This window comes from Theropithecus gelada, chromosome X, assembly GCF_003255815.1.
Source record: "Theropithecus gelada isolate Dixy chromosome X, Tgel_1.0, whole genome shotgun sequence".
In the NCBI taxonomy this organism is placed as follows: domain Eukaryota; kingdom Metazoa; phylum Chordata; class Mammalia; order Primates; family Cercopithecidae; genus Theropithecus; species Theropithecus gelada.
This window is the reverse complement of record NC_037689.1, coordinates 15,450,679-15,477,876: the sequence shown is the minus strand read 5'-3', so window position 1 is coordinate 15,477,876 and position 27,198 is coordinate 15,450,679. Positions and strand designations below refer to the sequence as shown.

Here is a 27,198-nt window from a genome sequence, read left to right as displayed (position 1 = left end):
CAGTGGCTCACAGAACTCAGGGAAACATGTTTACTGTTTTATTATAAAGGATATTACAAAGGGTACAGAGGACGAGGTGCATAGGGCAAGGGATGTGAGAAGGGGCATGGAGCTTTCATGCCCTCCCCAGGCATGCCATTCTCAAGGAACCTCCAGTTGTGCAGATATCCAGAAGCTCCCAGAACTCGGTCCTTTTGAGTTTTTATGGAGGCTTCATTATGTAGGCACAATTGATTAAATCATTGGCCACTGGTGATCAATTCAACCTTCAGCCCCTTGCCTCATCCCCTCCCTGGAGGCTGGGGGTGGGGCTGAAAATCCCAACCCTCTAATCCTTCCATGGTCTTTCCTGTGACCAACCCCATCCTGAAGCTACCTAAGGGCTGCCAGCCATCAATCATTGGCATCAAAGAACATCACTCTGGAGATTCTAAGAGTTTTTAAAGTTGGATGCCAGGAAACTGAGATGAAGATCAAATATATATTTCATGATATCACAGTTACCTCATACATCTCATGGTTTAGGGTCTGCACAAGGACATTTTCTCTTGTCTGGTCAATGTAGATCACAGGCCTCTCCAGTTTTACTCGGTCTCCAAGGAGGTCCATTATCCGCTCGCTCACTTGACCAGATCCGCCCACAAATTTCCTCTCCTGGAAAGAGAAAAGGAGGTGAAAGAGAAATGCAGAGATGGGCATAAGTTGCTAAATTGCTAGTTGTCTTCACATATCTCTACTCTGAGATGTCTAACATTTCATTTTGAGGCTGTGAATAGTGGCTTTCACCATGGTTTTCTAACTAGGAATTGCTGTCTTTAGACAAAATTACAGGATTTCTAAGTTACTTTACAAGCTATGCTCTTGTAGATTCCCAGGCTCCAACCTTAGCTGGACATCTTCAGAATGACCCCTATGTCCCACCTTTCTGGTCACCATCCCTGCTGTCTGTCCTATCTGCAGTCTTTTGTTGGGAGCTGGACCTGGTGAAGCTGTACCTAAAGCTCTTCCCTAGCTTGCCTGAGCAGACCTAAGCCTGATTTCCCTTGCTCTGTGGCTCAAGCACAGAACTTCCCTGCCTCCTACCATGTCCCTTTCCCTCAGACCAGCCTACTCTCTGTTGCAGGCTGCCCATCTTATCCTGGGTCAGATGCCTGCTGCCTCTGTAGCCACCGAAGTCATTTCACCTCACTGTACCCACCTGCCCTGAGTCTTGCTAAAACTTCCAAATGTTCTACCTGGCTATGCACACAGTTGACCTGACTGCCTATTCCTTAATTTTCAGTTCAGGTTAGAGAAGGAGAAGGAGAGGGAGAAAGAGAAAAGGAGGAGGAGAAAGAGGAGGAGGAGGAGGAGAAGAGAGAGAAAGAAGAGGAGGAGGGAGAGAGAGAAGAACAGAACATGACAACCAAGCAGATTATCTAAGAACTCCAATCTGTTCCTACTGTGTCTAGCACAGTGCCTTATACAGTGCTGGGGCTCAAGAAATGGGCATTGAATGAACGAATAGATCAATGAATTCCATGCATAGTATGTGTTTTAAATTGAAAATGCATTTCTGACTTTCCTTTATAAACTTTCCAAGAAGTGCTCAAGATAAGCTTACTTCAGATGGTCTCCTACAAACTTACCAAATAATAATTGAGTGCATGGAAAATGGCAACAGTGCATAAAGAGAGACAAGTCTAGTTTTAAAATTACATTGGAAACTGGGTTCTCACAGTGGGTACCTGACAACAGACTGTGCCTTACAAGAAACACTTTGAGCTGCCATGGTAATGCTCTAAAAGCCACAAGCCTGCTTCCCACTTCAGCAGTTCATGATTGAAGGATGATGCTGATCTTTCATTTCAGTAGCAGTGTTTTTCCATTGGGATGGTGGGGGAGTGGATGGATACCTGTCCTCCATTTGTTGTCGAGATGATTCTGGTTGTGCCTCCACACTGCTTCACATACCACAGGAACCAGAGAGCAGAGACCTCATGGGTCTCTGCAGTGACACACAGGTTCACAAAGAGAGTGCCAAGCTGCTTTGCAGATCTGCACAGGAAGAAACAAGAGCAAAATTGGCAAATGCAGGAGAGCAGCTTCTTAATTCTCTAAAAATTATTTGAGTAATACATTTTCTTGGTTAAGTTTAGCACAATGTGGTAAGGTCAAAAAATTGTCACTAGAATCTAATATTACAAAACATGACATCAGAGGCTTTTGAAATATCATATTTTTTCCCTGTAAACAAAACACCTTACTCAGAATCAGCTTGTATTCCAGATTCTGTGCTTTCATGATTTCTCCCTACATTCCTGCTGCTTCCAGTGATCCCCATCTCAGTAAAAAGCACCACCATTTACTCAATGGCAAAAGCCAACACTCTAGAAATCAAACATTATTCCTCTCTTTCCATCGATCTTCCCCCATCCAATTCATTGGGAAGTCCCATTATCTCTCACCACATCACTCCACCTTCACCACAAATTTAGCATCCATCTGTTTCCAGGAGTACTGCAATTACTTCCTCCAGACTGGCCTCTCTGCCTCCATTCATCCTCACCTGGTATCTGTTCACCACACTCAAAACCGGAGGCTTTTCCCTCCCTCCCTACCATGGTGCTCTCTCTGAAGTGTAAATCAAATCATGTCATTTTCTTGCTTAAAAAAATCTCCATTGTTATCCTATTAAAACCAGAATAAGATTCAGATCTTACACCATGGCTTCCAGAGTCCTATGTGATCTAGCCTATGCCTACCTTTTCTGCCTCACCTTGTACCCTCTTCTTTTTACTCTAATGTTTCCTTAGAAAGACATATTCTCAATTGTCTATGAAAATGACCACTGGCTTCCATATTCCCAGCACCCTGACATTCTCTATCATTTTGCTACTGTATAGTATCTTTATAACTCTTTTCACTGTCTGAAATGGTCTTGATTATTGGTTTATTCTTTTTAATTGCTGTCTCCCCCCACTAGAATATCAACCTATGAGAACAAAGATCTTATGTTTGTCACTCACCATAGTGTCCCCATTAACAAATGCCTGGAACACTGTAAGCACTCAATAATTACTTGTTGCATGATTGAACAAATGAATGATTGATGAGAAATATCAGTTAAACAGTATTTTTTAAACATCCATAACGTGCAAAGGATATGCTAGATGCTGTACCAAACACAAAATTAGTCACAGTTATCTATTCAGTTATTTTACTGCCTAACAGAAGACAAGCTCAAATAATGGATGAGGGGACAAGCAGTTCATAGAGCATAAATGAGTAAGCTTTTGCTTGACATTGGCAGGTAAATGGTGAGAGGTTATCACCTATCAGGAAGCACATCAGAAAGCAAATTATCTCATCCAATTTCAAGGACTCCATTATATCTAGCACATCCTAAAATTCATCAGTAGTAATGTGCACTCTGGGATATCTTTAATAAGGTCCAATCCCCCTTTTGACTTTGACATGAAGTTTGCATATTGTTAATCTTGTTATTTCTGAGGCAGAATTTTCCATCTGGTAATGTTGACAATGGGTGAAATAAATGATACTGTCTTCCATTTATTGAGCTCTTTCCATACTCCATTGTCTTTAAAATCACTATCTTGTTAAATTGTTGCAACAACCATATCAAATATCTATTATTTTTCCAAGTTCACATGCTAGAAAACGGAGTCTCGGACAGTTTAGGAGTACATAATGGCACAACTTCAAACCAGATCATACTTGACTCAAAACTCATGCTTTTGATACCCCAAAATGTTTTCTAATTAGTCAGCTGACAGCCTTGGAAGTACAAATACTCACCAAGGGGCATCTCTCTACTTTACTGTATCTTGACCCTAGAAGTTTGTAGAATCGTGCCTAACACACATATCAGTTATTGACATTATTTGCAGCCGTAACAACCTGACAGCCCATCTATGACAGTCCCCATCATTATAGCCTGTGAAATGGTGTCATATATACATTAAAGTGACTTACAGTTAGTTTTGGAAGATTTCTCAGGATAATTGAAGGGATGGAAATTGTTAACTCATGACTTCCTTGCGGAGGCAATTTGTAATATCTAACTAAAACAAATATCCAGAAGTCAATTTAAAATAAAAGTAGTATTTTATTTGCTGCTTCCTAAAATCCAATTTCTTTTGTTCCTTATTTTTTAAGTGGATTGAGGGGCATACAGTAAAGGGGGTAACAAATAACTGAAACTTAACATTGGCCCAGCTGGAGAGCCAATATTTAACAAAAATATTGCTGGAATTCTAGTTGTTATTGTTGCCAATTTGGTGGGAAAGAAATAATTTTGGTTTGAACTAAAGGGAGATCTAAAAGTAAATCTGAAGGGCCAGTCTCTTCCTAATCCTTTATTTGAATTTACTCTAGGAGCTTCAGTAAGAAAAGAAATAAGAACAATATTTGAAGGATGGAAGGTCAAGGAAGTTAGTGCAATAATATTTCTGAATTTTTTGCCCTGTTGACTTTTTAAAAGATAAATGTTATAATATTTTTCTACATGAAAAATACATACACATTATATAAAATTTGGAAAACTTTTAAGATAAAAAGATGAGAGAATGAGTATCTTCCACATTTCTGCCCCTCCAGAAGATAATTACTAGTCTCATTTTGATGCATTTTTTTCTAAGTATAGGTCTTTTTAAAAATGTTTTTACATAGCTGTGATCACATTGAAAATACAGTTCATGTTTGTGAAGTGCACTTTGTAAACGACAATAACTGAAAGAATAATCAACATTAGTCTTGGAATGTATGATTGTGCTTTGGTCTGAATAATAATAGACTGGATATTCTGGGGATTACTTCATTTAAATCCAGGAAATAATACTGTGTGTATCTTGCTTGGGAAGAGTTAGAAAATTGTCTTGTGTTCTTCTACTCCTAGTATCTCAGAATGCTTTATTTTGTCAAATGACAACTTAGAATATTCACTAAGTGGAGGACTAGGCCAAGGGCTATGATAGAAAATGTCAAGTTCCTGTGATCCCAAAGACATATGATTGATTTTACCACCAAGAAACTTAAAAGTTCTCTAAGGAGAAAAGAACTAACTGAATTTATTAAAAGCTTTTCATAACAGGAGTTATAAAAAATTTCAGATAATTATATACTTATTATATTTTGAAAATCTAAAGTATATAATTTAAAACTAAATACTACAAGTTTATTACAATTAAAATAAATTATATTGCACACTACATTCTCATAGAAGTGTTAGATAGCATTAGATAAATGTTTAAAAGAATATAATTAATAACAGGCATTCATTTCATGACATAAAAGGATTTTACTCTTCCAAAATTGGTTGCTTTCAAAGGTTGAAGACATAGGAGAGGCACAAAGATGTTTATTATAGAGTATTGTATAGTAATAATAATAATAATAACAAAAACCAGAAAGTACCCAATGTGTTGAACAGGGTGTTAATGGACAAATACATTACGTATTCATTTTCCATGGAATATTCTGGTACCATGAAATATGATGTTTAAAGAATAATTTTTAATGATGTAAAGTTTTTAAGCATTTTAAAAATAAATGCTTGCATAGTAATATTAAACGTTAAAAATATTTCAATGGATGTCCGCTGCTTTTGCAGTGCATATATAAATAGTTGCTTTTAGAAATGAGATCATATACCATACCACAACAGCCTGCTTTTCTATGTGCTTAATATTACTATTTTTTCCAGTCATTAAATATTCCTCTACAACATGATTTTTTAAAACCCTCGAGTATTGAATTTTTTAGATGTTCCATACTTGATTCTGCCAATTTATTATTGGGTTTTCCGATCCTCTCTTTTAAAAATAATGCTTTGGATCTGCCTCTTTCACTCTTTCTCCCTCTCTCCTTCTCTCCCTGTATGCCTCTCTCTTCTTTTGTCTCACGTTCTTAAAGCTAAATTATTAGAAGCTGAATTTTTATATCAAAAAGTATATGAATTTTATGTATTTTGATTATTTCCATTTTTTAGATTCAGATATTCTAAAAGCTTGTTTTTACTTTTAGTTGGCAGTGAATGATGCCTAAAAATGAAGACATTAACCCCACAGCCAAACATATTCTCAACTAACGCTCTTCAGCAAGGCAGGGCAGTCTCCTTGAATTTGGCTTCCATTTTTCTTGTTTTGTTTACCACAAATTTACCATGTGCTTGAATTGGAACCCTCATAATCCTTTCCATTTCCCCTGCTGTCCAAGAGCAGTGCGGCCTCTCCACGTGGTCTGTCTATACAAGCCTTCACAGTTTCTCTACAATTCCCAGTTCTGCCAACAAGAATTTAATGCTTAACTCATGGGTACTTGTTTTTTCACTAAAGGGGAACAGCCAGTCCAGTCACACATGTTTCCCCTGTAGTTGTGAACTATCTACAAAGGCTTTAGAGGTTCCTCTTTAAGTCCTTGAAGAGTTGCACTACATCACACAAGGTATGGCAAATGCACACGCTAACCATCTCCACATCTGACCACCAGTGAAGAATACAAAAATTGTCCTATATCAACAACTTCATAAATGAGAGCTTTAAGCTGATGGTCTTTAAGCTGTTTTATATAAAGAAACTAGTACCTTCTGGTCTGTTCTGAGGACTTCACAGGGTAATACTACCTTTGTGATACAAAACTATTCCAAAGAAGTAAGTTGTATGTACAGATATCTTCAGGGTAATAGCCAATGCCAATGGTTTTCAGCATTCTACTTGGCTGGTGGTGTGGTTTTAGACACAAAGCAGCTACTTGTTCCACACTTGTTGAATGGTATTGCTAAATGAACCTGAAAGGTGGTCACAATAAATGCCTGTGCCTAATGGCAAGACTTACTCAGTCCAGCAGACCTTGTCCAGCAGCTCCTTCATTGTCATGTTGTCCCACTCTTCTGCAAGGGGAGCCTTCCATGGGGCATCACTGGGAATCTACATTCAGATGAGGATTCGAAGGAGAAAGACAAATGCAATTTTCTATTTTATTTTATTTATTTTTGTAATTTTCCATTTTAAATAACTATTCAAATAGTATTAAAAACTCTACCTTAAAGAGGAAAAATGTTAAGTTTTCCAAATTCATCCAATATTGCTTTTACTGCATAATCAATGCTGTCTATGTAGCTTTCCTATTATAAATCTGTACCACTCAAGCCATATTTAATTTGTGATAAAACTTCCTGCACAATAAATAGAGGCATGTTGTAACTGGGCTATTTCTAGATATGGATTCCTAAGTTACTAACTTCTAGAGAACATTCATAAATTTAACTCTTTAACAAGGATCACAGAGCTGCAGCAAATCATGTCTATGGAGCTTTCAGTTAAGCTTTATGTGTGTTCAGGAACAGAAAACCAAACACCACATGTTCTCACTCATAAGTGGGAGTTGAACAATGAGAACATATGGACACAGGGAGGGGAACATCACACACTAGGGCCTGTTGAGGAGTGGGGGGCAAGGGGAGGGAAAGCATTAGCACAAATACCTAATGCATGTGGGGCTTAAAACCTAGATGATGGGTTGATAGGTGCAGCAAACCACCATGGCACATGTATACCTATGTAACAAACCTGCACGTTCTGCACATGTATCCTGGAACTTAAAGTAAAAGAAAAAAAAATGCTTTATGTGTGATTACTTATGACTTGTTTGGGCATGGTGGTGAATCAAAGACCCAGAAGTCTAATTTTGCTATGTACCGAAGATTTCCAAAATTTGAAACATCTTTCCAAGAAGGCTGAGTGGCACCCAATCTCCTGCCCACTCATCATTAGTATACAAATATCAATCTGTTTGACATCTTATTATTGCAGAGGTTAGAAACAAGTTCATTCATTCATTTCACAAATCTGTACTGCTACCGCGTGCTCACAATGTGCTAGGTGTTGGAGATATATTGTACTTTCTTTCTTTGAAGGACTAAACGTATTACAAAACAAAAAATACAAATATAGTCAAAGAAGCTTTACCTCTCGCCCCATATCATCCATTGTCCTCCAAAAGTTGTTATGATCTAAGTAGGTAATTGGATTCCATACAGGTGGGAACGGCCCCCTGAAGGGGTATGATTTGCCCTGTGAGATATAAGATATTTTAAAAAGGAAATCTTTACTACAATGTAAAAGTAGATAATCTGCCAAATTGGTAAATGTCTGCAAGCAAAATCATGTGAGTTATCAATATGTGATACACACTCAACTTTTTAGCTCCTTGTATCCTCAGAACCCCACTTAACGTTTTAGCATAGAGATTTCCAGCAAAATTCCGTGTTAATTAAGTTCACTGCCACACCAAGCACGGTAAAGAGGTTTCTCTCTGAAATTGGAGCCCTTAGCATATAAAATTTAAATACCAGTACATAAGTGGAGTTAACCTAAGGAAATCTTGTTTGCCAATGGTACTTGCAAATATCTCAGAGTCAGGAGCCTCTGTGTGCCTGGAGAGTCAGAAAATTATAACTATAAGCATTATACAACTTAGAAGGGGATGAAAAATCAATCACGAGAATGCAACCATCTGTTAGAAGAACCACAAAACAGGGCCCAGAAAGCTTTCCCAAGGACTCAGATGTGCTAGGTAAACACAGGAGTTCCCAGAGACCAGCAAAGTCAAAGCAGAAAGATTAGACAACTTCAAGCTTCTCTTCCAGACATGTTTACACCACCTGGTTCTTCCCACAGGGATACCTCGACACAGAAGTAAAGGGAACACATCATTCCAAGGATTAAAAATAAATAATCTCTGGGAGGATTAACCTGCTGATGGCACTTAAGAGACATACACAAAAATCACTTTGGGTCAATCTGAAAACCCAAGTCAGAAGCCAGGCTGTGCATTCTGACAGCATCTTTCAACCGAATCAGAATAACTTAAAGTTGTCAGTCAACAAAAACTTCCGCAAAACTCTGAGTCATTCAACAAAGATGCATCTTCTGTTGATGTTGTAGGCAGAGAAACTAGAATTGTGTAATAAGAGATTTCATATTTGTTCTTGTATTAATTCTGTGGCCATGTTGGTCTTCTCTCTCCAACAAGGCCATAAGATTCTCAGGGAAGGGTTGAGATACAGCTTTTTGTTTCTTCTCAGCCAGGATTCCTTAGAGAAACAGAACCAACAGGAGATAGATAGATAGATACATACATACATACATACATACATAGGTAGAAACTACATAGACATATACACATAGATAGATGATATAGATATAGATAGAGAGAGACAGAAACAGAGAAAGAAACAGAGACAGAGAGAAGGATTCAGATTTATTTTAAGGAATTAGCTTATGTTGTTTGAGAGGGATGGCAAGTCCAAAATCTGTAGGGTAGGTCACGGACCCAGGGAAGAGTTGCAGTTTGACTTCAAAGGCAGTCTGCGGGCAGAATTCCCTCTTTTCCTGGGAGACATCAATCTTTTTCTCTTAAGGACTTCAACTGATTGGAGAAGGTCCATTCACATTATGGAAGGTAATCTGCTTTGCTCCAAGTCTACTGATTTAAATGTTAACCTTATCTTAAAAATAGCTTGACAGAAACATTAGAATAATGTTTGTCCAAATATCTAGACAAGTTGACATAAAAAATTAACTGCCACCCTTCTTAATTAACACTCTTGAGGTGTACTTTACATACAATGTACTCATTTTATTTTAGTTTAGTTTCCATATTTTTTATAGTTAAAAGTTATTTTAAAATTTTAACCTGCCATTAAAACTGTATATATTTATAATATACAACATAATATTTTGAAATATGTATACCCTGTGGAATGGTTAAACTGAGCTAATTCCATATGCAGTACCTTACATACCTATCATTTTGGGAGGTGAGAACACATAAAATCTATTCTCTTAGCAATTTTCAAGACTACAATACATTGTTTTTAACTAAAGTTACTATGTTGTACAATAGATCTCTTGAACTTATTTCTCCTATCTAACTAAAATTTTGTATCCTTTGACCAATATCTCCTCAACAATGTACCCACATTAAATAATTTAACATGCAATTTGGGGAGTTATGACACATGTATACACCTATGTAACTACCACTCCAATCAAGATATAAAACATTCCTATCACTCCAGAAAGTTCCCTCTTTCCCCTTCCTAGACAATCCCTGTCCCCTTTCTGGCCCTGGGCAATCACTGTTCAGTTTTCTGTCACTATAGATTGTTTTTGCCTGTTTTCACATTTTTTAATGGACTCATACAAGATGTGCACCTTTGTATCTGGCGTCTTTTGCTCAGCATGATATTTCTGAGGTTTGTCCAAGTTTCCGTTTGTTCCTCTTTATTGCTAAGTAGTAGTCCATTGTATGGATGTACCATGGTTTGTTTCACCTGTTGATAACTATTTCTAGTTTTGATCTGCTGTGAATAAAACTGCTATAAACATTCTTGTACAGGTCTTTTTGTGTACATATATTTTTTCTTCTCTTGGGTAAATGCCCAGTAGGGGAATGGCTGAGTCACATGGTGGGTGTATGTTTAACTTTTTAAGTTTAATAGTGTTCCAAAGTTGTTGCACTGCTTTACATCACCAACAGCAATGCATGAAAGTTCTAGTTGATCAGCATACTGACACTTGCTGACTTTTCTTTTATGCTTTATGTTTTAAATATAGTTTCTATTTGTTTTACACATTTTTACAAAGTAATTTGTTTTACAAATTTTTACAAAATAACTTTGTTTTACAAAGTAATATTTGTTTTACAAAAAAAGTTGCAAAGACAGTACAGAAAGTTCCCATATACCTTTCACCTAGTTTTCTCTAATGTTAGCATCTTACATTACATGGTACATTGACCAAGACCAGGAGATCGACACTGGTAGATCACTATATACTAAACTTCAGATTTTATTTGGATTTCACCCATTTATCCACTAAACATTCTTTTTCTGTTGCAGGATCCCATCCAGGATATCACATTTCATTTAGTTGTCCTGTCTTCTTAGTGTCTTATGGTCTGTGATAGTTTCTCAGTAGTCCCTCATTTTTCATAACCTTCGAAGTTTGAAGAATGCTGGTCAGTTATCCAGTAGAATATCCCTTAATTTGGATCTGTCTGAAGTTACATTTTTTTTTCATTTTTAGATTGGGACTATGAATTTTGTGGAAGACTACCACAAAGACCAAGTGCTCTTTTCATCATGTCACCTCAGAGGGCACGTGATATCAACATGACCTATCACGGATGATGTTAACCTTGATTCCTTGCTTAGGGTGGTGTCTGTCAGGTCTCTCTACTGTACAGTTGCTATTCACCCCTCTTCTATGCTCTGTTCTTTGGAAGAGAGTCATTAAGTTCAGAACATCCTCAAGAGGGGATGGTGGGAGCTAACCTCCACTTTCTGGAGACGGAGAAACCTCACAAATTTTTTGAATTTTTTTTTTTTTTTTTTTTTTTTTTTTGAGACGGAGTCTCGCTCTGTAGCCCAGGCTGGAGTGCAGTGGCCGGATCTCAGCTCACTGCAGGCTCCGCCTCCCGGGTTCACGCCATTCTCCGGCCTCAGCCTCCCGAGTAGCTGGGACTACAGGCGCCCGCCATCTCGCCCGGCTATTTTTTGTATTTCTTAGTAGAGACGGGGTTTCACTGTGTTAGCCAGGATGGTCTCGATCTCCTGACCTCGTGATCCGCCCATCTCGGCCTCCCAAAGTGCTGGGATTACAGGCTTGAGCCACCGCGCCCGGCCTTGAATTCTTTTCTAAGGAAAGTTTTCCTCTTTTCCCCCTTTACTTGCTTATTCAATCATTTATTTATAACAGTGGACATATATATGTGTGTTTCATACCTTGTGTTATAATCCAACACTATATTATTTATTTGTTGCTCAAATTATTCTACTTCTGAGCACTCCTTCAGGTCGGCTCCCTGTGTCCCTTTGACATGCCCCCATCCTTTTGTCTGTTGAGCATTTATTTTCATTTCTGGCACTAGAAGATTCTCCAGACTCATCTTCTGTTTTTTCTGCCCAAGTCCTAGGATCTGTCATTTGTCCAAGAAGCCTTTCCTTTTATCAAGAGAGTGGTATTTAGAAGCAACTTCTGGCTGCTGAGTGCAAGCTGATTTTGTTTTATAATCAGCTTTGTTGAGAAGTAATTCATGTTCCATACAACTTGCATGCTGACCTGAAAACCTCCACTTATCCCTCCTCCATTAGAGTTCAATACATAAAACTTGCTCAGACTTCTTCTCTCCACGAAGACGAAGTCAATCCCCATTCTAGCTCTGCCTCTCCTAAGATGACTGACACAGAGTAAGACAGTTGCTTAATCTTCCAAGCCCCAGATATCAGTCTTTGTAATTCAACATCTACTGACTCCATTGTCTTCTTCCAGGAAGTATGCCCAGATTACCATAAACAGTTGGGTTAGGTGGTCTTCTCAGTGTCCCAGAGCTCTCTGTTTCTCTTTCATCTGCCACTAACTCCACTGCACCAGTTTCATGCATTTACTACTATACCTCATTCATTGGGCCCTATGCTGCAAGAGCATGGGCTCTGGAACCAGTCTCCCTGAGTTGAGTCATGGTCTGCCACTCACTAGTTGTGTTAAGTTGCTTAACTTCTCTGTGCTTCAGTTAACTCAGTAGTGAAATGTGATCATAGTAACTATCTTGGAGGCATGTTAGAAAGATGAAGTGTGTTGATACATGCAAGTCACTTTGAACAGTGGCTGGCATGTTGTAAGTTCTCAATCAATATTATTACCACAGCTGCTACCATTGTAATTATAATCTTTGTATGCTTAGGATGTGCTGGCAGAGACTGCTGGCACACAGTAGGTTCACAATGCATGCTTGATATAATTTCAGCTGTGTGACCTTGAACTTGTCATTTATTTGCCACACAATGTCCCAATTTCTAAACTGATCTTTTGTACTTTGGTTCCTTATGTTATAACTATCTATCCTACTTGTTTTAAGTCTCCCCCTTGAACCCAAACCCACTCTGGTCTCTGCAGATTCCTATCAACCGAGTAGTGCCCAACCCTGCCCCCTCAACACAATGCACTTGTACAAAGGGGGTGTGGGATGGAACTTAAATAGCAAAGAACCAAATCAAGCTGCACACTGAGAGCAATGTGCATCTATGACTGGTGTACAAAGTCATCCTTCTGGACTATCAGTATGGCATTGTGCCCACAAAGAGATAAAACCATAAGTAATTGAATAGCCACACCATAAGTGGGAAGAACAGCATAGTTTTGCTTGAACATCCATTAATAAAAAGATAGAGAGGAAGAAATCAGTGTTCAGCCAAACAATTAAATTATTTAGGTTTTTTTTTGTTTGCTTGTGCTTGTTTTCATAAACACATCGGTTCAGTCAGAAATCACCAACAGATGACTTGAAGAAGAGTGTGAGCCCAGCAGATGTGGTTAATTAATGTCTGTCTGTCACTGCCAGGGCCTGCACCAGCAACCATGGTAGCTCCTGGAAACATAAAGACAATTGATCCAGAAAGTGAGAGCTCAGTCTGACACATGAGACTTGGCCTGGGAAAAGGTGAAGGACAGCTTTTGGAATAAGGCAGGGTTAACTAACTAACCATGACCTGCATGTGGAGCCCTGCCCAACAAAAGCATCCTGCACATCTATCTATCTATCTATCTATCTATCTATCTATCTATCTATCTATCTATCTATCTATCTATCTATCTATCTATCTATCCATCCATCTATAGAGAGAGATAGAGTCTTGCTCTGTTGCCCAGGCTGGAGTACAGTGGCACAATCTTGACTCATTGCAACCTCTGCCTCCCTGATTCAAGCGATTCTCTTGCCTCAGCCTCCTGAGTAGCTGGGATTACAGGTGCGCACCACCACGCCTGGCTAATTTTTGTAATTTTAGTAGAGACGTGGTTTCACCATATTGGCCAGGCTGGTCTCAAACTCCTGACCTCAGGTAATTCACCCACCAAAGCCTCCCAAAGTGCAGGAATTACAGGTGTGAGTCACCGCACCCAGCCACATCCTTCTATATTAACCTCCCACCAGAACGCATAAGATGGGCACTTCTCCACCATCCCTCCTTCCTTTCCCCAGAGATAAATTATTTGTACAGTACATGTCATATGGAAGTGCTGTGATGTGGGTGGTAAGGGGCCCCTTCCAAGACTCTAGTTGACAGATCCCATCTGAATAACCCAGTTGAAATGTCACCTTAGCTGAATTATAGCGATTTTCATTCAATGGGGTCCAAAAAACATTGAGGTTTGCTCAAATAGCAATAATTCCAGCAATGCAATGGTGTCAAAGACCAGCTGTTAAAGCCCTCCTAACTCAGGAATGTTCTTAGAAAGGAGGTTTGCTCAAAACTCTAAAACCAAAAACAGTAAACGTGTGAGTAAATGGAAACCAAACAATATGTAAAGAAAACTATCATGAAGCAGAATAAAACACTTTATCCTTTAACCTCCTTGGTGTCTTATGTCTAAGCAGGCAACAGCTTAGTTTAGATAAATTCATAAAAACAAGTCTTCTTTTATAAGATTAGGGAAAACTTCTGATAAACACAGGAAAGAGCTATTGTTAGACTCATAAAAGATTGCAAATCTTCAAGTTTCCAGGGAATAAGTTGGGTAAGGAGGAAATGTCTAAGTTTATAAGATTACACATTCTGAGGCAAGAGTTTTGTGCCTCAGATTTGGCCATGATACAAACAGTCCAGTGATTACTATTACTGTTTTGAACATTGTCCGGGGAGGCTTGTTCTTCTGAAGACATCATGAGAAGACATTAGAATAAGTGCTCATCCCAGGATGTGTCTAAGTTACAAAGTCTAATTACATACAGCATTTTTCTTTGATCATTACAGCAGCCCTGTTAGGTAGGTTCAGCAGAAGTTATTTCTTCCTTTTACAGGTAAAAGAAATAAAGCTCAGAGAAGTTTAAATGACTAGATTGAGATCTCATAGCTCATGAGTGAAAGCTATTGGAAGTTCAATTTGATTTACAGTAGCTGCCAGGGTCATTGTCTTCCATCAAGCCAGACGTGAACAAGATATGCAAAATGTAAATTAATGCCACTCACTCATTTTGTTTGTTTTAGAAAACAGTTTTTTAATAAAAATATATTATGTTTACTTATAGTAGGGTTATTATTGTTATTTTAAGTAATTAAGTTCTATCAATAAATATTTTTAAGATTCTCAATTTCAATTTATAAGATGGCAAATATAGAGAGATAGAGCCACAAAAACAAAAGCTACTTGGAATTCTTAATAATTTTTAAGAATGTAAAAATGTTAGAGGCTCTGGACTAAAGTCTCATGAGAAGGATTATAAGATGGCTTTTAAGAGACCAACAGAACTGACTTGAACTGGCTCTTCAAAGTAATAGCTGTATGACTACAGGTAAATTGCTCAACATTTGTAAGCTTCGGTTCTCTTATCATTAGAATTGGAATCATGATACCTATCTTGGGTGTACTGTAGGAATAATGGAGATTATACAAGGTACACAGGATGCATGCACTAAATGGATATTGCTGATGGTTTTGTGATTATTATGAGTGTACCATCATTTATACAACCACTTCTTACCCATAAAGCCATGACCACACTTTTGATGAATCTCCTTTGGATGAATTCCTAGCATCAGAATTCCTGCCATGAAAATTTGTCTTTGACTTTTTAAAGCAGACTTCCTGAAAAACAGTAACCAAACTGATGCTCACATGGCCTCATTTTGGAGTCTGTATGTTCAGTTAAAACATTTGAACTCCACTTCCTAGAATCGTCACCTAGTGAGTGAGTGGCTCTCAGAAACAGGCTGGCTGGGTGACAGGTCCATTACTATCGTCAACATCAATGTTCTACATGTCCTTCTCCCCTCCTGACCTCTCTTCTGGAAGCAAAGACCCTACACCCCAATTTCTGCCACATTTGGGAAGCCCTTTTGCCATCATAATATTGATGCTGGACCCAGTCCCTGTCAGTAGAAACAGGTGGCCTGGTCCTTCTCAGATTCAGTTCCTGAGGAGTGACCTTTTTCTCTCAGAATGTCTCCTCTGACATTCATGGGAACCTTGCCCTTCTAACCATTGGGAGCCAGGGTAAGCCACCCTCCCCTCTATAACTCAATCATTTTTACAGTTATGAATAAGGGTTGTTCTTAGGCAATAAACTAATTTGAAGGACCAGGCTTTCCTTTTGACCTATACTTGCAGTTTGAGAGAAAAGAAAATTAGTCTTTCCCATGAGGGAGGAGGGGAGAAGTCTCGCAAACTGTAGTTGGGCAAATGGTTGTCTTCTTCTGTTCGTGTGCCTATTTCACGACCCTTGTTCACATTTCCAATTTTTTAATTTTTAAAACATTTTCTGGGTACATAGTAGGTGTATATACTTACGGGGTACATGAGATGTTTTGATGATACATGCATGCAGTGTGTAATAATCACATCATGGAAAATGGGGTATCCATCGCCTCAAGCATTTATCCTTTGTGTCACAAACAATCCAATCATACCCTCTTAGTTATTTTTAAATGTACAGTTAAATTATTATTGACTAGAGTCACCCTATTGTTCCATCAAACAGTAGGTCTTATTCATTCTTTAATTATTTTTTTTTTTTTACCCATTAACCATCCTTACCTTCCTCTCACCACCATTTCACTATACTTCCCAGCCTCTGGTAAGCATCCTCTACTCTCTATGTCTATGAGTTCAATTGTTTTGATTTTTAGATCCCACAAATAAGTGATAACATGTGGTGTTTGTCTTTCCGTGCCTGGTTTACTTCACTTAACATAATGATATTCAGTTACATCCATGTTATTGCAAATGACAGGATCTCATCCTTTTTATGGCTGTATAGGACTTCATTGTGTATATGTACCGCGTTTCCTTTATCCATTCATCTGTTGGTGGACACTTAGGTTGCTTCCAAATGTTGTCTATTATGAACAGAGCTGCAACAAACATGGGAGTGCAGATACCTCTTTGATATGCTGTTTTCCTTCCTTTGGGGTATATATCCAGCAGTGGAATTGCTGGATCATATGGTAGCTCCATTTTTAGTTTTCTGAGGAACTTCCAAAATGTTCTCCATAGTGGTTGTACTACTTTACATTCCCACCAACATTGTGCAAATATTCCCTTTTCTCTACATCCTTGCGAGCATTTGCTATTATCTGTCTTTTGGATATAAGCCATTTTAACTGGGGTGAGATGCTATCTTACTGTAGTTTTGATTTGCAATGAGGTTGAGCAGTTTTCCACATGTCTGTTTGCCATTTGGATGTCTTCTTTTGAGAAATGTCTATTAAAATGTTTTGCCCATTTTTTGATCAGATAATTAGATTTTTTCTTATAGAATTGCTTGCTAACATTTCTAAGCACCCAGAATTGGCACTGCCACTGTCTTCTAATTGCACCATCACATGGGTGAAACTGGAGTGAGGTGCAGACAATGGCAATGTTGCATTTTTGGAATCTTCCAGCAGCACCACAGCACATGAAAGGCCTGGGATTGTCCACACAGAAAGAAATGGGGAAGATGGGAGTGGTTGTGGCTGAGAAACCAGGCAAAGCCCGGCAGGAATAATAATAAGAAGGAATAATGACAATAAGTAGTATTGAGTGCTTACTCTGTTCAGGCCCTGTTCTGTGCACTTCATATATATTGACTCAATCTTCACAGTGACCCTATGAGATAGGCACCATGTTGTCCTTTTCAGATGAAGAAACTGAGGCATACAGAGATAAATAATTATATTTTGCCTAAGATCTCACAACTAGTATGTGGTAGCAGGATTTAAATTCAGACATTCAAAGACCAATGCTCTCAATCATGAAGCTTCCCAGCCTTTCCTTTCAATTATAATGATTGAACACTATTTGTCAGACACTGGGCTAATAGATTTAAGTTAATTCATTTAATCCTCACAACAACCCAGTGAGTAAGCTGCTGATAGTTAGTTTCATCTTGCAGATGAGTTTCATAGCACAGAGGGTTGAGTAACCTGTCCAAGGTCACACAGCTTGCATACTGCAGAAACTGAATTTAACCTCAGATTTGTGTATGTAGAGCTCACATTCTTTCTTCTTAAACAGCTTTATTGCAGCATAAGTGACATACAATAAATTGCACATGAGTAACAGAATTCAAGCTCTTGTCAGATTCTCTGCTCTATGAGCCACTTCTCATTTGTTCCAAAGATAGTCTCTGGAAGGCATTTAGATCAAGTAACCACTTGAGATTCTTACAAACTAGATAGAAGCGATTCATGGACTCAATGACCAGCCAGATCATTATTGTGGCTGTCCCTCCTGTTCCCATGCATGGCCTAGTCCAGTCCATCCTCGAATGGCTGTCACATCAGTTCATTCCTTCATTCAACAAATATTTCTTGAGTGCCTCCTGTGTGCCTGGCACTGTTCTGGGCACTGGAGGCACAACAGATAAAAGTCTGCTCTCATGGGAGCTTATATTATAGTAGGTATAAACAAGGAAAAACTAACAAAACAGACACTACACAAAACAAATAAGAAAATCATGTAGTAGATTAGAAGGTGGAAAGTGCTATGAAGACAAAGTAGCAGGGAAGACAAAGAGGAAGTGTTGGCGGTTTGAGGTTGTTGCAATTTTAATTAAAGTGATGTCAAGGAAGTCCTCAAGGAGAAGGTGACAGTTGAATGAAGAGATGAAAGAGGTGAGGGGGGAAATCATGTGAATATCTGGAGGGGAGAAATGCTCCAGGCAGGCAGAGGCCCTAGTAAGTGTCTTCAGACGGGAGCATGAATAGACTGCACAAGAAACCAGAAGGGGGCAGCCTTGTCCTATCTCTTTTCCAACTGGACTGTCCCCTTGCTCACTGGAACAAACTCAAGCTCCTGTACCTGGTTCTCAAGGTTGCCAAAAGAAGGTGGCTGCCAAGAAGAAGGTGCCTTCCAAGAAGAAGGTGGCTGCCTCTGTGCTCTGGTCATGCAGTTTCCCTGATGTCAGCAGGCTATCCTCTCCTCACCAGCGTATCATCACTGCATCTTTCCTCGAAGGCTTTTTATTTTCTAATATCCATCAGCACAAAGTATAAACTTTCTTTGCAGAGCTCAATACTGACTCCTTCAAGAAACCTTCCAAGCTTCATCTCACCACCCGTCACTGCTCTGCACATAAAGTTCACTCCATTTGAGTCCCTACCATCTTAATTTGTACTTGCCCATGTTATCTTGATAGCACTGTATTCTCTAGGTATTCCATGTGAGTACGTCTTCCCTCTCCAGCTATATCAGGAAATGAACCAATCATCTGTATCGTCCCATAATGCTTAAGAATGTTATATATTCAATTGGTGTTTGACATGCATGGGATGGTTGGATGGATGAATGGATGCTTGGATGGACAGATGTAAGGATGGAAATGGACGGATGAATGAATGGATAGATAGGTGACTGGATAAACAGTACTAAAATAAGAAGAAGAAGTTTTCAGAGTCTGAGTCCGAAGTCTGATTGCTTTCTAAACACAATCAAAATTAATTTATTCTGAAAAAAGTGAAGTGTTTAAACTAAGAAGCTGAAAATTGTATTTCCTCCCTCAAAGACCTGTCTTTGTCCTATTTACCCTCACAATCTGGTGTAAATGCACCTGTAAGTGGAGACAGGTTTGAGTTCCACAGAAGAGTCTCCAAAATTAGTCCGTGCATTGACCTCAAAGACTAAGGGTGCGTGCAGAAGGATGCAGGGTTTTGTGACCGTAATTCTTTACTGCTTGTATCAGCCATTTCCAGCTGTGTCACATTTCTAACCATCAGGACATGCCATCATGCCAAGAGGTTGTTTCTAAAGCAGAATAATGCCCATGACTAAAATCAGTTTTTCCGTGCCAACTTTCTCACTCTTTCAATTTGTAAACACATAAGTGTTTATTTGATCGAATAGAACAGGCATCTAAAGTATCTCAATAAATATCATTCCTTTATTGAAGGCATGTAATTTTTGGATCTCCCCAACATATTGCTCAACATGCACACCAGCACTAGCAAAACTCCAGAGTGCTCTGGCCTTGAATAATGTGCTTTTCAAAAATAGAGACAGCTACCTACCAGTGTCAGCTTTTCCAGGAGAAATCTTGGCTCAAATAAAAGGCTGTTTCACCACGATATTAGAGATTATAAGAAAGCTGAAAACTGGAAGCAGTGGTTTTTGTCATTCTCTGGGACAAGGGCTCCTCTGAAAATTGGTTGCGAACCATGAAGTCTCTCCATTAGAGTGCATACCTATAGATAGTATAACACCAGGAGAAGGTACCTGAAGCCTACTCAGGGGCCCTCTCGCCAGAGTCCAGGAATATGAGGTTGAGAAAGCTTGATGACACCACCAAGGGCGGTGAAGTAAAGAAGCAACCAGAACTCTCATATCTTGCTAATGGTAGTGTAATGTAGTATATTCCCCTTTGGAAAACTGGCAGTATCTACTAAAGCTGCATATACACATTACTATGACCCACTTCTAGGTATATGCCCCAGAAAATATTCTCCAAACACATACATGAAAATGTTAAATATCTGTTAATAGTAATATGGACAAAAAAATGAATTATAGTTCCTTAATGGTCCACCATACAGCTATCCATCAATAGCAATATGGACAAAAAAAGTGCTATAGTTTCTTAATGGTATACCATATACATCAAGGGGAATAAATCATCTACAAATACTCCTAATAGCATGATTGAATTTCACAGCAAAAATTTACAAAGGCAGCCGGACACAAAGACTACACACTATAAGATTTCTTTTTTATAAAGTCTTAAAACAGGGAAAATTAATCTATGGTGATAGAATTCAGGATACTGGGTCTCCTTGGGAATGGGTAATGCCAGTAAAGGAACATGAGGAGGCCTCTGGGGGCTGTAGTGAGATGAAAGCTGGCTTTATGAGTATGTTCATTCTGAAAATTCATCAGCTGTTCATTTATGTTTTGTCTTGTTTTCTGTACATATGTTATACATCAACAAAAATTTACATACTCAGAATAGACTAAAAATCCACTGAATTGTACACTTAAAGTGGTGAACTGCATGGTATGTGAATTAGATCTCAATGAAGCTGTAAGTAAATGAATGGTTTGTGTAACTTCTGAGTTCAGGGTGAGGAAGGTTAGCAGCCAGCAAACGAGCCCTGGAATGTTGTAATATACAGAAATATACAGTAGATTCATTGACTGCTTGAGTAGAAAGAGACTTCAACTTTCAACTTTCTACAGCCAGCATCACTCTATTGCTACGGCGAAAAGCTTCCTAACCAACCTGATGCACTGTAAAGACATCCATATCACTAGACAAGGTAACTTCTCTAGAAAGGGATGTTCAATGTCCACACTTGCTGTAGGTGACTGACTTCCTTTGAGAGATAAATAAGAGGAAGGGGTTTAAAAATCAAGTTCTTTTTTGGATTCCAGTGGTATTGGATTTGGAGTGGTCACCATAATAGGTGACATAGGCATTGCTGATGTGCTGTGCCAGGCTAGTGGTTGCTAGGCTACCCTGAGGAGAGAGATCCACATTTCTCAGAATCCAGAATGAACTGATTCTATGTTTGATGTCTCCCAGCAAAAGACACTTTTTTCTTTAGTAGATGAGCTTCAGAAGCTTCCAATGCCATCTCCAGTGACTATCAACAAGAGCCTGAGGTCTTCTAGTGTAGCATTTCTTCCTCCCAGAAGTTATTTCTTCTTCTCCTCCTCCTCCTTCTTTTCTCCCCTCTTCCTCTTCCTCCTCCTCCTCTTCTTCTGCTTCTTCTCCCTCTCCTCCTTCTTCTTCTCCCTCTTCTTTTTTCTCTCTCTCTCTTCTTCTTTGTTCTTCTCTCTCTGTCTCTCTCTCTGTTATAGCTCTCTGTTAGTTTTAACTACTGACCAAAATGATTCTTTGGGGAGTCTGGTGAATTTCACTGATTCATTCTATTGTTTTCTGTATCCCCCATCCCCCAACGATTACTTTTACTGCTAGACAATAATAATCCATTCATCTGTAAAGCACAGATTGCCCGAAATCAGTTGCTTGACTTCTTTCTTTTTCTCCTATCCCATACATAATCAGCCATCAAAACGGCCAGTTCTAAATTCAAAATATATCTAAAATCCAATCACTTCTCATCTCCTTGACTGTTACCTCCCTGCTCCAAGCCACTATCAGCTCTAACCTTTATTACTGCATTAACTTTCTGAATTCTCTCTCTGCTTCCACCTTTGGCCCCCAGAATCTCCTAGCAGTCAGAGTGAGTTTTGTAAGATATAATTCAGAACATGTCACTCCCTTGAGAAAATTCTTCTAATGACTTTTATCGTGCTTACACAAACTCCAAAGTCTCTTCCATGGGCAACACGGCTTTTGTACTTCTCTTTCCCTATCTACCACTCTCTCCTTTTGTTCACTTGCCTCCCTGCTGTTCTTTAGACACACAAACTTATCCCTGCCTGAGGGCCTTTGCACCTGTCATTCCCTCTTTCAAGAACATGCATGTGCCAGATATTCGCAAGGCACTATTTAAATGTCACTTCCTAAGAGATGCTTTTCCTGTCAACCTTTATGATGCTTCATGGCAACTGAGACTATGTGGTACATTTATTCATATATATATATATATATATATATGGTGCATTTATTCATATATATATGAGACTATGTGGTACATTTATTCATATATATAAATATATATATATTCTCTCTCTATATGTGTGTGTGTGTGTATATATATATAGAGAGAATATATATGTGTGTGTGTGTGTGTGTGTGTATATATATATATGTATATATATATAGAGAGAGAGTGCCTCTCCACGCTGGAATGTAATCTCCATGAAGGTAGAAATCTTGTCTTTTTCACTGGTGTATTCCCAGTACCTGGAACAGTATTCATTCAATAAATCTTTGAAGAATAAATAAATATCTGATAGTGTGTTCATTTGAAACCATGTTTACAGGCCAGAAGAGATTCAGAGCAAATAGTAACAATGCTCATATAAACAAAGTCATACAATATCTGTCCTTTTGTGTCTGATTTATTTCACTTAACATATCTTCAACATTCATCCATGTTGTAGCATGTGTCAGAATTTCATTCCTTTTTAGGGCCGAATAATACTCCTATATATGGATATACTATATTTTGTTTATCCACGCATCTGTTGATACACAGTTGGGTTGTTTCCACTTTTTGGCTATTATGAATACTGCTGCTTTTTGAACATTTGTGTAGTAACTCATATTACAGACGAGGAGAATAAGTCTTAGGATAAACATCTTCGCCAGGATTACACAGCTGATAAGCAGAGTTCAAATTCAGGTGTGCTTAATGTCAAGCTAGTTTCCCAGCTCCTGCTTCCTCTCATGCAGCAAGAGATCGAAGTTCTGGATGGATCCTTGCACACAGGCAACAGCAGGTACCAACACTGCCCATCTCATCACCACTCTACTCTACTTACATATAATTGTGACTTTAAGAGTATTAGGCAGAGAGACAAAGCAAAGGATAACTATCAAATTAGAACTAACACTGTATTTGGGTAACTGATGAAGACAATCAAAACTATTGACAGGCTTGGACAGACCCAGGACAAATCCAGGCATCATCCTTTTAAGTGCTACTAACACTTAAACAAAATGGAGTAAGCACAAGCTATGAAACAGGCACTAAACAATACACTGAAGAAACAGAAATTAAATAAGACATAGTTCCAGGCTCAAGGAGCTCCAAAGTCCTGGAGAGGCAGGTCCATGAAAACAGAGAATTATGGCATCATAATTATAACATGGCATATGGCTGGCTTCATGGCTTCACCTGGCTATGTGGCTGTGTATGGAACAGCCCCTTGATGGCAACTCTAGTCTTTGGATAAAGGAAGTTGTTCCATGGAGAGGGTAGTCAGCAGGATTCATGACTCTATTGATCTCACCAGACACTATTATGCTTCTCTGTCCAAAGCCATTGGGTCATCCAGGTGGCAAGGTCTGCAAAAGCCCCAGTAAATAAAGTTTGGCCTGGAACTACTAAAGAGAAGAGTGCAGTTCCCAAGTGGTCAATGTGGCAGATGCTGTGATGAGCTTGCACAGACTGCCCTTCAGGAATTAGGAACTTATTGCTTCAGTTACTCGGAGTGCTGTTGGCAGGCAGCCCTTGATTTTCAGCCCCCTTCAGAGATTATCCCAGCTGCAGAAAATCCACTTTGCCTAAGGTCATGTCACCTTCTCTGGGCACCTCACTTCCAATGACTGATCTACATGAGGATAGAAAGGCCTGACCCTCTTGCCCCGCTCAGGATAGCTCCCAAGGGCCATCTCATCTTCAGAATCCCTTGTCAGGTCAGCCGAGGCTTCCACTGCAACTATATCACAGTTTGACTTATTCCTCTGGCCACCCCTGCCTTCTTGCCTTCCAACAATCAATGGCTGTTGATCCCCACAGCACCCACTAACAAACCACCAACATGCTATTCTTCATCTCCAAGTCTGTGTCCTGAGGAGCCCAACTGCAACAGCCATCCATTGGAATGGGCACAGCAGCCTGGAGCAATGTCTAAAAAATCTCAATCCCAGGGCTCCGGGGTGGCCCAGACCTCATGAGAAACTTCTGACACAGGCCTAATGGGGACCTCATTTGAGAATTGAGGTGTTTTCTTTTGGGGCGGATATTGGTGGCAAGGTCCCAATTGTTTCCATCATTCTTATCAGAGCCTTGCTAAAGGAAATGAGAAATACAGCAATAGCTGCTACAAACATACTCAAATAGGCGAACAGACCAAACTGAGAGAAGAGTCTGTAGTCAAATCTAAGTAAGGCTCACAAGACAAATTTACATCACAGATCGTAATTTTAAAATACCATTAATGTCCTTATAAAGGTTTGTGCCATGAACAAAAGTGAATTTCCTGTTTTAAAAAGGTTTCCAACCTAAACAACAACTCCTAGTATACATTTTGAGTTATTTAGGAAAGGACCTTGGAGTTAAAGTCTACTCGATCTACAAATTCCACTAAATCTTAAACAAGTATGAGTATCGAAATCTTGTCTCCCATGCATTTTTAACATGTCCTATCAGCTGCATTAGCTTAAGTACAATTCTTCACTCCACTTTTAGTCTTACTACAAGACTTTCATAAACTCCCACCAATAATTTACATAGAAGGTAGTTTCCCAGCTCTAATATTCTAATTTAATTAATAAATTGAATGTGGTTTTTCATAGACAAAAATATAAAAAAGTGCTTGTTTAAATAACTGTTATTAAAGTGTTGTAAAATTTCAGGTACATATAGATATGTGATGGTTTGGAAAATTTCACTACAGACATAAAGTGATTTTTATGGTGATTTCATTGTAGAGCAGCAAAGAAATAAAACCAAATACAATAGCATTTACAAAAAAGGGGACACTCAGCTTCACCATAATCATTGCAAACCCTTGTTTTATAATATTCAAACACCAGAAACAACTTGAAAAAGGTTCGTTTTTGCATACACATACATGATATTAGATACTAGAGGTGAGAGCGCAGCTTGTGATGTTCAACATCCCAGTAGGTAACCATGAACTCAGGCATGCAACAAACTGGGCCTCTGTATATAATGTGAATGTAAATAGAATAGAACCGATGTCATGATAGTATTATGGGTCATCAGTGACATAATGCGTACACATCTCAACATGGTGACTTGCACATAGTAAATGCATAGATATTGACTAATACCATCCTTACTATCCCTACACTTTTCTTTCCACAAAAAGTGTTGCCAACTTTCATGTAGATGATGAAAGCATTGGCTCAAGAAGTGACTAATTCTAATTCTGTGACCTTAGGTAAGTTACATCTCTGACATTTTCATCATCTGTAAAATGTAGGTACTAATACCTCCAGGGCTGTGGCAAGGATTAAATGAGATCATATATGCAAAGTTCTTAGAAGGATATTAGTTGTTGTTGTTATTATGATTTTAATAAATATCACAAAGCCCCTTTCTAAACACACCTTGAGCCTCCCATAGGGCAATTGCCTCCCTCTGGGATAATTCTACCATATGAACTAGCAGATGACTTTGTAGAAGAAAGTTCAGAGCTTCCTGCCCATACAGCATCACTGAGCGTGCTGGGATTTACCAGCACAAAAATCCATCCCCGAATGCTTACCCCAGCACCTCTCCTTGTCATGGAAGGTACTCGTTTAATTGCATTTTCTAGCAAGCCCTCTCGGAACCTCCAGGACTGGACCCTGAACTCCAGCCTCAGAGAGCAGATCAGCTAATCCAAAACAACTGCACCACTCTCCTATCCCAGCTGTAGCCTCGCTGGGCTCACAGGTGCCGGATGACAGGTGCGCCCCTTGTCTTTCAAAGATATTATCCGAATGCTTTTGATGCCTCTGAAATGTACAGAGTAATGAGAAGATGGAAAAGTTCTTGGTAACCTGGGTACATGCCTTAGTACAATATACAAGGAGGGATGGGGATAGAGAGGGAGGGAGAAATTGACTTCTAAAATAAATGATTTTTCTCAAAACAAGTTCTTCCTTAAATGTCAATTATTATATTTGGATTATTAGATTATCCTTTTGAAATCTGAGGACATGTGATTATCTCAGTTGAGAAAAATTGTTTCTAAAAAACAAATTGTCAAAAAATTCCTTCCTAAAGTTTCTCTACCACATAAGATTTTAAAAATGATGAAGGTACCTGATATTTATAAAGTCATTTCATATATTATCATATTTAATTTTCAAGGGAACACTTGCAGGTTAGAAACTAATAATCTCACTTTACAAACTAGGAATTGAAGCTTCTAAGAAGCATTAAATTACATGCCCAAGGTCCATGGTAAAGTTATTGAAGCCCCAGGGGTATAACACAAGTCTGTGACTCCAGAATTAGCATGCCTTTCTCTACAGAAAGAGCCTTATGAGGCCGGGCGCGGTGGCTCAAGCCTGTAATCCCAGCACTTTGGGAGGCCGAGACGGGCGGATCACGAGGTCAGGAGATCGAGACCATCCTGGCTAACACGGTGAAACCCCGTCTCTACTAAGAAATACAAAAAAAAACTAGCCGGGCGAGGTGGCAGGCGCCTGTAGTCCCAGCTACTCGGGAGGCTGAGGCCGGAGAATGGCGTGAACCCGGGAGGCGGAGCTTGCAGTGAGCTGAGATCCGGCCACTGCACTCCAGCCTGGGCTACAGAGCGAGACTCCGTCTCAAAAAAAAAAAAAAAAAAAAAA

At 39.1% G+C, this 27,198-nt stretch overlaps 1 protein-coding gene across 2 annotated transcripts in view; it reads right to left on the bottom strand.

The window, feature by feature from the left end:
- Positions 1-27,198, bottom strand: part of MAOB (monoamine oxidase B) — a 119,181-nt gene that overhangs the window by 29,831 nt on the left and 62,152 nt on the right. For both annotated transcript variants that reach the window (XM_025373048.1, XM_025373049.1), the window contains 4 exons: positions 7,968-8,072; positions 6,835-6,926; positions 1,896-2,037; positions 505-654 (listed from right to left, as the gene is read on the bottom strand). In XM_025373048.1, the coding sequence (XP_025228833.1) occupies positions 505-654; positions 1,896-2,037; positions 6,835-6,926; positions 7,968-8,072 (489 nt within the window). The remainder of the gene's footprint in view (positions 1-504; positions 655-1,895; positions 2,038-6,834; positions 6,927-7,967; positions 8,073-27,198) is intronic.